The following is a 10,181-nucleotide window of genomic DNA, read 5'->3' on the forward strand; positions in this document are numbered from 1 at the left end:
GCGAGGAGCTCTCCTAGTTTATTGTGAACGAACAGAGGGATCTCCAGCAGGGTATGGAGGCCGTCTGCCTCGCCCTGTCGCACCAGCACACACACACTCAGAGACTCCTCCCACTCTTCCTCGTAGTAAACTCCTCTTTGAGGCTGGCTGGCATGGTGGAACGGGTGGGACAGCAACGGCTGCTTAATGCTCTGATATCGCAGGCTGTTGGGGGGCACCAGGGCCCATGATGCACTGCTCAGGGGGCGCGTCTGACGGATCCACTGCCAGTCGACTCCCTGAAGGAGCAATAAGGACATGCTATGATTGTATTTAACAACGCTTACTCACATACTGTGTTGTTACGGACATTTCATTACAATAGTCTGACATTTTGATAAACAACTATTGTAAGCCATTATATAGTCAGATTAGAAGTTTTGGGTTTCATTTCTATGCATTCAGTACAGAGTTTGCCTAACCGAATGTGTCCTGGACCTATCTTAGCACAAAGACACAAAGATTTTTAAGATTATATTTTTGGCATTTTTAGGCCTTTATTATGACAGGACAGCTTCGACATTAAAGGGGAGAGAGAAGGGAATGACATGCAGCAAAGGGCCCCAGGTCGGAGTCAAACCTTATTTTGTTTATGTATTAGACTAAAAAAGTTTGAGATCCCTCATAATGGCGAGTTATTGAGGGACAGATTACTTCATCTATAGCACTGCTTTCCATTTCTACAGCAGCAGAGACACACACATACACAGCCCATACAAACCATACACAGCCAGGTAGCCAACGGCTTGAACCCACACAAAACCAATACTCTTAGTAGGGCTGTGCAATTAATCACAATTTCACTTGCGATGACACTTTCAACTCTGAATGATCACAAAACAGAATATTCGAGAAAAACGATTATTTTGCACATTACATTTAGCAAGAAAAATCTTGTCTTGTGTTCTGAATGAAAATTTTCAAATGGGGAAAAAAGGGACATTTCACAGTTCAAGTTGTTTTCACTGTTGATTTGTTTAACTTTTTCACTTTTTTTATTAGTTTTATTAGTTCAATAAATGCAAAATCTTTCCAAAGTCAATGAGTGTGTTAAATAATCGTGATTTCAATATTGACCAAAATAATCGTGATTAGGATTTTTTCCATAATCAAGCAGCCCTAGTTCTAAGCAGGGTAAAATGTGCTGTTTTCAAGGGGTGTAAGATTCACAGATCCGACCATGGACCCCTGGATCGATCTAAATGGACCAAGAATCAGCCGAGGGCCTGATTCTTACAAACTGAAGCTTTGCTGTCAATTCAGCATGTGTGGTCATGTGTGGGACTTGGTCATCATGTTCAGGTTGGCAGGGATCAGCCAATCAGCACCCTTGTTTGCAGAAAAAAACAACCTGTTATTAGGTTTCATTTTTGAAGTTAGCAGTGAAAGTGGCTGAGAGGAATACATCATGAATATTGTAAATTGTACTAGCTGTGAGTCATCCATCCATGTGTGCATTCATAAACATGTGAGTAGACTTGTAGAAATGTATATAAAATAGATATGTATTTGGGTGTGTTAAGTTTATATCTTCCAAGATGTTCAGTTAGAAAAGACAACCTTAGCATAAAAATCCACTAGCCGCATGCTAACGCACGCAACAGTATTATTGTGCTCTCATGTGTAACTTACTCACGTAATACTGTAGGATTATTATTGGAGTCCTCACAACGGCTGTGTAACATGGACCTATGTTTGAGTTACTGTCTCCAAGATTACAGCAGCAAGGATGTTGTTTAAGCTGATGTGGCTGTTATTTGGTTATAAGTGGATAGCTAATTAATTTGACGTTATACTATTAGCATGTCTTTGCTTTAGTATTACCTTGTCCTTTTTACGAAATATATATTTATTTGAAGGTAGGCAGTGCTTCTTTTATAGAATTGGTTCATTTTCATTTAAAATGGAACATGTGTTTCCATCATACGGATATTAACTATCTATCAGACTGAATCGTGTTATGTTAAATTGCACTGAATGTATTCAACATTGAATCGCACACACGCGCACTTTACGCCCGTAGCCCGGTTTGCCGTCGTGTCTGGTTTGATCCCATCGCAAAATGCTCTCTGGTTTTGTTTGCAAGTTTTTTTCTTTTCTTGAGGGGAAGGGGAGAGGTGTCCTTGTTATTTTGCCCTGAACCAATTCCTACTACTGCCAATCAACTGCTTCAATGCAAAATTCCACTGACCTAGTGGTCCTCAAAACCCTGTACTGGTCTAAGCTTAAACACAACTCAACTGTGAAATGGGTAGGATCTTTACCTGACTGAGACTCCAGCTCCGTTTTCTGATGGCTTGCCTTCTGCCATGGCTGCAGACACAACCCACCCAGAAGGCGACGCCCCCTCTGCTCACAGCCATTCACCACAGGGGCAGGGGCAACCCCAGTTACCAGCTGACCATCAGCCACAGCAACAGCACAGAAGATAGCGCAGAGACAGACACACACACACACACACACACTGCCACCTTAACCTGATGACTCTGGGCGATTATTCACCTCCACAAACCTGAGACCAGAGAGAAGAGAGGAAAGAGCTGGTAACAGGAGCGACAATATGGCCAATAAATAATATCAACATTTTTCAGGCTATATCTAGGATAATGATATTCCTGGTATGACAAAATAATGAAGAATATTTTTATTAATAATAAGAACATACAATTTAATGAGTCAGCATAAACGCTAACAGTTTCCCTTCAAATATTCAGTAAAAATAATTCCCTCTCAGTTCTTTAGTTTGTCCAAGTTGGTGCACGCTCGGTCAACGTCTGTCATCCTAGTTATTGCAGTGTGTCACGAACCCTCGCTACCCAGCACCGACTACAAATGGAGGAAAAGAGTGAGACAGTGAGGGGCTAAGAGAAGAGACAGGCAGGAGAAAACGATAGAAAACTGTCCAAAGTTTGGGATCATTTGAAGCTGCAAAATAACTAAAACTCTGTACAGTGCGCCTATTGCAAAATTGTACTAGCTTTAGTGCTGCCGCGATTAGTCGACGTAATTGACCATTAAAATAAGTCGACGGCAATTTTTTTAGTCTACGTCGTCGTTTTACTTTTGACTGCCTATTTATTTATGGTCTCCTGTCTCAAACGGCTCGCTGTAATTCATCTCCACACCAGTCTGTGCGCGCCCTGCTGGTTCATCTGCTCTCCTTTTTCTTCCCCCTCCACCCCACCTTCACTGCTTTGATTTGTAACTTCGCCGTACGAGTTGACCAGAGGCTGCACAGTTTGACCAGCGGGCAGCGGCGCGGCCGCACACCAGGCCGCCGGATGGTGTTGCTAAGAACTTGCAATGTGTAACTATTATCAGACCAGCCCTCGCGGCCCCAAAACACTACTGGCCCACCGGGAAATTAATGAAACGGCGAGCTAGTCTGTACTGTTTATTAACTCTTGACAAGTACAATGACTGTCTTTGGATGTTAAACAGGCTACTTAGACTTTTGCATTAATGTTTTAAACCCCGCCATGCACGCAAGTGTAAACGCGAGCAGCTACACACTGCCTGCGTATGGAGGGAATATTTATTCATAATTCAAATTGAAAGTCCAAAGAGAAAATGAAGCAAGATCAAATTAGTATTATTTTACTACACTACTAGGAAAAATCATGCCATAATTAAATGTGAAATGTAAAAGCTTGAATGGAAATACTTAAAATCTCAAATAGAAAAAAAGAAATCATTTTATTTTAGCCTTTCCCCTTCATAATTTTCCATTTGACATTTTATCTTTTGAATTTTGTGTTTTACATTTGACATTGACATTTTAAGATTCACCTTTTAGATTTTGATTTAACATGAAGCTTTTCATTTAGAAGTGACAGGTGTCAGTTTAAATGAGGAGGCGTGGCCCAACGGCTGGTTGGGGGGTCTGAAACCACTTCCAGCTGACAGGGGGGGCTGTGAGTATTACTGGCCGTCGGTAAGCAAGCGATCCCGACCTCCGCCAGCTGGCTGTCACCTAAGACTGGAGCTTCCAAGTCCAACAACATATCGGAGCAAATGTGCAATTAGCCAGAAATAAATTTAGTTGTGAAATTGCAGACAAAAAAAGCAATCAATTCTAGAATCTCGCAGCTCAGCTGCGACTTATAGAGATTCAGCGTGTCCCCTTTTTTTTCATGTAGCCGTCACACATCCAGGTAGCGATGTGGCGGGAGGAAGCCGGTTCAGCCTGCTGGAAAAGCCGCTACAGCGCCTGTCTCCTTCCCTTGCCCCGGGCCGGGGCACATCGCTACGCGCTGTAGCGGCGATGATGCCGAATCTCTAGATGAGCCATAGCTGAGCCTCGCATCATTGAACCGCGCTTATAGTTAGATAAAGTTGTGGGGAAATGAGACGGTGAATTGTAAAAGGTTTCCAGTTGTTGCCTGCTGCTACTACAGAAAACTCCCGATCTAGATTCTAGAATTGATTGATGGGCTTCACATATTCAAAAATTTCCGTTTGCATCAAGACTGGTGAAGATTTACGTATTTTAAGGGTTTGGGGAATAGGCACACAATAATGGCTCGCTAGCGCCCCCTACAATATTACTAAAATTGAGCCCCTGCAGTACGTTTAACGTAGACTCACGAAACTTGGTACACATATGTATCATGTCAAGCCGTACAAAAAAGCTAATTGGAGCCATACCCTAAACCTAACAGGAAGTCCACCATTTTGAATTCAAAGTTCCAAATTAGTGTGGTTTTAGCCATTTCCACATGTCGTACTTTAACCAACTCCTCCTAGAGATTTCATCTGATGGACTTCAAATTTGGTCTGTACCATCTCAACACCTTAAAGATGAAAAGTTATTAAAAGAAAAACTTTTCGTCAAACGGTGTGGGCGTGGCGTGGCGGCCATTTTGAGTGTTTAGCGATGAACGAGAAAGTGGCTGTAACTACAGTGTACATTGTCATATCTGCTTGAAATTTCCCACAATCAACAAGAGTCCAGGCCTGAGGACATCTACAGGCCAATATTGACTTTTGGTCATAGCGCCCCCCGCTGGCAACAGGAAATCTGCCTTATATGACAAACATCATCTGATTTACATGAAACTTATAACGTGTGGTCTACATGTGGTACTGAGCCGCCCCCTATACCTTAACCACGCCCACTTACTCAGACCACGCCCTTTTCATAACATTTGAACCGTTTAAGGTAGACCCTTGTGTGAGGTATCATTGAACTCAGTAGATAATTCCTTCATTGAAATAAACGTGATTTTTTTTTTTCCACTTGATTTTTTTTTTTAAATTAGTTGTTAAGATTAGTCGACCAATCGAAAAATTAATCAAAAGATTAATCGTTAGAAAATTAGTCGTTAGTGGCAGCACTAACTAGCTTAATGTTACCACAATAACACAATGTCAATGCTACAGCATCTCAGCAAAAAACATCAGTCCACTCATCCATTCCACTGAGGGGACCCGACACAAGATAACAGTCAGATGGATGATGAAGCCACACCAAACACCACAACTACCAAAAACAAAGGCAAGGACATACAGAGTGGTGACCACAATCTCCCAGTCCAATCACATTGTGTCTTGTTTAGGATGTCACGATACCAAAAGTCTAGTATTCAGTACCGATACCAACAAAAGTACACGATACTCGATACTAAAGTCACTCTTCTTTCAGCGTTTTCTTTTAGTTTCAACTTTCTGTTACGGTGTGGAGTGGAGGGGGCAAGGAGAGCGTGATTTTCAAAAACGGTGGTCTTCTGGACCCCACAGCCCGTTGCTTTGAAGCCTGGCATCACCACACAGCCAGTATATATATGTTGTTTGTATATCTGGAGTTTGTAACAATAATAATTTCCCCCTGGGATTATTAAAGTATTTCTGATTCTGATTGATTCTGATTCACACAGCCGGCGTACGGTACCGTCTCCCAGCTACCACTCCCAGACAGCAAGCGTGTTTAGTTACGTCTGTTTCTCTCTGCCCCAAAGAACCGGGCTGGTTAAAGTTAACCAATGTTATAGAGGTCCGTTAACACAAGCGCTATCAGAGCACATGTTAGGTTGGGATAGACAACAGCAGAGAGAAATAGACTCACTTGCGGTTTGGGAGTTCCAGGTGAAGTGGTGAAAGCCGCCACCGTAGATGTACGGTAAAGCCAGAAGCTGAATGCGGTCAAGCCGCACAGGGAGATGAGAGGCTATTCGCCGTTTTTCCGTGCTGGTCGGTGTTCTTCAGCATTTAGCGGCAGTCTAGAACATTTTTAACGTTAGGCATATATACTGCCCCCGTCAGGTCCAGAAGGATTGCATCCCCCGGTACCTGGAAAAATGAGTACCGGCACGTTCAGAATTTTGGTACAGAGTTAGTACCGAAGTATCGGTTCTCGTGACATCCCTAGTCTCGTAGACCATCCCTTCACGTTGAAACAACGTAATGTTGCTGCTAGGGCTGCACAATTAATCAAATTTTAATCACGATCACGATTTTGGCTTCCCACGATCAAATTCACTTTATCGAGCGATATTTAAAATGCTTCATTCGGTTCATAGCTCTGAATCAAAGTTTTTTTTCCCAAAGCTCCGTAAACCACTCTCTGATCACGTACCTCCATGAGCCAATCAGAGTGGTTCCCTGCACCGCCCAGCTTAGTTCAGATGTAGACGGTCTCAGAGGACAGAGTAACGTGAGGGAAACTCCACAACAGATAGCAGTCTGTCATAAGTCTTCACGAGGTTTACCAGTTTACCAGTAAACGCAACATGTTGTCCCGTCTGTGTTGGTTTTCAGACAACAGCAGTGACCAGTGCTAGTTTGAGTCTTTTAGCTTGTAGCTTTAGCGGCAGACTGTTGGACATCCCGCTGTTGGAATCCTCTCCAGTGAAATACAGTCACACTACACCGTTTAGCTGTCAGCATTTAGGCCGTGTATAATGCAGTTACTACTGTAGCTAACGGTAGGCTAACGTTAGCTGCTGTGTAACGTGTTATTAGTGTTTACTGTAGCTAACGCTAGGCTAACATTAGCTGCTGTGTAACGTGTTATTAGTGTTTACTGTAGCTAACGCTAGGCTAACGTTAGCTACTGTGTAACGTGTTATTAGTGTTTACTGTAGCTAACGGTAGGCTAATGTTAGCTACTGTGTAACGTGTTATTAGTGTTTACTGTAGCTAACGGTAGGCTAACGTTAGCTACTGTGTAACGTGTTATTAGTGTTTACTGTAGCTAACGGTAGGCTAACGTTAGCTACTGTGTAACGTGTTATTAGTGTTTACTAGCGTGACATGCAGCAATGTTTCTGTTGCCTCTAACGTCTGTTTTGGATCAGAGCAACGCAAACATTTAAGTGGCACCGTAATCCGTGTTGCTATTTCGTCTGGTAGATACCGGGCACTGGTACCCTATTGGCATCACATTTTAACATGCGCCGTTAATGTGAACAGAAAATTGCGTTGCCTGTATCTTTCACAGCAAACGCGCATGTTTGGAAAGCGGACAGCTGAAATGGCTCCTTCATAGTATCCTTCAACAAAGGAGGAACGTAGCACAATATGATGTGAAAGCAGTTAGAATTAGCCTATGTGACAATAACATTTGTTTTGGTTAAAATCAACAAATAATCGTGATAATTAATCGTGATCAATATATTGATCAAAATAATAGGGATTATCATTTTGGCCATAATCGTGCAGCCCTAGTTGCTGCCCTTGGCTTGGCAGTAAATTGTTCCAACTTGTCAGACAATTAGAGCTGCAAATATGAATAGATTAGTTGTCAACTATTAAATCTATCGCCAACTATTTTGATAATTGATTTCAGTCAATTTTTTCCTGAAAAAAGTCAAAACTTCTCTTATGTCAGCTTGTTAAATATGAATATTTTCTAGTCTCTTCTCTCCTCTGGGACAGGAAACTGAATATCTTTGAGTTGTGGAAAAAACAAGACATATGAGGATGTCATCTTGGGCTTTGAACCAAGTTCACCAGATTTAGAGACCAAACAACTAAACCAGATAATAATCGACAGATTAATCGGCAATAAAAACAATATTGGCTACGTTAGTGCCATTATAAACCAACATTATATTACATTAACCATGTCATATTGCTTATTATTATTACTAAAGCAAAGACAGTCGGCACAGGTTGCTGATCTAAGCAACTGTTTAATTTGCATAATGACAAATGCTGGTCTGCATTAAATCCAACTGGTTTAAGCTTGTACAACAGACTGGATATTGACCCAAGTGTAGTAACGTTACAGGAGCAAATTGTAGTTGATGGATTTTCCCTGACCTGGGTCTTCTAATGAGGCTTTCAGAGACTATGCCAAGAGCACATGACCTGCACCAGACCACAAGTTTACAATCAGAGACTCCCTGGTCACGGCCAGACTGACTGAACCAAAGAAATGGTTGACAGGACTGTATGCTTACAGCTGGACATGTACAGAAAGACCAAGGAGCAGAAAGAAGTATACATCTTCTCAGTGCCTCATATATATATATATATATATATATATATATATATATATATATATATACACAGACACACACACACACCTTTATTTAGGTTTAGAACAGCTACTTAACTTGAGAAGGACGTGTTTTTTTTACATTTGACAAAATAAACAATCAAACGTTAACGTTACATACCTACAAATAAAATGATCAACTAAAGTAAACTAAACATAATGTGTGACGTGCAACAGATGACAATGTCCAATGAGGACTAATATCCCCTGATAATAAACGAGTGCTGGAAATTTCTAGGCATGGCAACGCTCGCGAATGTCAACAGTGTGAATCAAGAATGACAACTGACATAACGGAGCCAAAACATTAACGTTACCTTTATTGTTTAGGCCGTTTAGTTTCAAATAAATTGCACTGACAAGGAATGATTAATGTCACGATGTGTTACATTAGCCTGATCATTTTTGTAATGCCAACATTTTAAGTTGTTACTGATCACTATTGAGTCATATTTTATTCTCAACATGACATGGGACTCTAGAGATCTTCATTTAAACGTTGACATTAACCTTACCTTACATGCCGTTAGCTAGCGCTGCCTGCCTAGCTAAAGCTTGAAAGCCAATGCTAGCTGCTAGCTTGCTAGACTAACTAACGCTAGCTATGTGCAAGGAGAGTACAAATGATTTTCCTTTGCTACCAGCTAGTAGCGTGCTAGCCACCGGCTTGGTAAACGTCCCTGTAATGATAGCTACCTTTTACATGCAAAAACCCGCTGGAGTCAGTCTAGATGCAGTGGTTCTCAAGGTTAGGTTCTGTACAGTAACGTTAGTCACGGAAAGGTTATTGCTAGTGACACGCTAATAAGAATTACTTAGCTAACTTACACAAATGTCATTCCAGCCCTGTCCTTGCCCGGCCATACACGCCTCACGCAGCCCGTCGACGTCGTATGCTGCCTTCACTGCTATTGGAAATACTAGCACTGTAGTCCAGTCATTTTGTGAAGAAAAAAAAAGGTAGAACAAATTGCAACAGAAGCAAACTCAACTGATTTTGTATCCTCAATATGTCCTGAGTAAGGGAAGCCCCGAAGAATCCCATTAGGGGAAAGTTTAGAAAAAGACCCAAATATAGCCTATTCATATGCTTATTCATTCTTTTTCTCACGTGAATAGGGTAAACATTTTATCCTTTAGATATCACCATGAAAATTACTGAGTTGATTATTTACATCAAGACAAACAAAAAATGTATTACAAGTTTTTTGAAATTGTTGGTTAACATGGGGAAACGGTGCATAATCTAATTACGTATGTGCTAATTTGCATAAATACCATAACAGCCAGGTGAAAATGTCTTGTTGAATCTTGTTGACATTTTACCCATTTAGGCTACCCATGAGCATTAATACATAGAGGCAGGAAGAAGTACTGTTTTAAAAACTGTTTCTGGGGGATGAGTCTGAGGGAAGACCCCATTCCAACTCCATTATAGAATAATCGTTATATTTTGTTTATGGGAAAATCTTGATGTCATTGTGACTGGGTTGAGAGGTATCTGGTCGATTACATTTGCTGACGTTGCTGTCGATATTGTCACCCCACGATAATTAGAGGCATTTCAATGGGTAAGATGTCCACATTAATAGAGACAGAGACAGAGAGATTTTTGATTTTTAAAGGAACTTTATTTTATCAA

At 41.3% G+C, this 10,181-nt stretch overlaps 1 protein-coding gene across 4 annotated transcripts in view; it reads right to left on the reverse strand.

Annotated features, from left to right (window-relative positions):
• c14h6orf136 (chromosome 14 C6orf136 homolog) overlaps positions 1–9,451 on the reverse strand; it is a 22,392-nt gene extending 12,941 nt beyond the window's left edge. For 2 of the 4 annotated variants that reach the window (XM_078267342.1, XM_078267345.1), the window contains exons 1-3: positions 9,368–9,451; positions 2,304–2,551; positions 1–278 (exon numbers count right to left, since the gene is read on the reverse strand). The exon at positions 1–278 is cut by the window's left edge and continues 403 nt beyond it. In XM_078267342.1, coding sequence (XP_078123468.1) covers positions 1–278; positions 2,304–2,402 — 377 coding nt within the window. In that variant the 5' untranslated portion in view covers positions 2,403–2,551; positions 9,368–9,451. The other 2 variants (XM_078267343.1, XM_078267344.1) reach the window with 2 other exon arrangements.
• Positions 9,452–10,181: the final 730 nt, after the last annotated feature.

This window comes from Sander vitreus, chromosome 14, assembly GCF_031162955.1.
Source record: "Sander vitreus isolate 19-12246 chromosome 14, sanVit1, whole genome shotgun sequence".
Classification (NCBI taxonomy): Eukaryota; Metazoa; Chordata; class Actinopteri; order Perciformes; family Percidae; genus Sander; species Sander vitreus.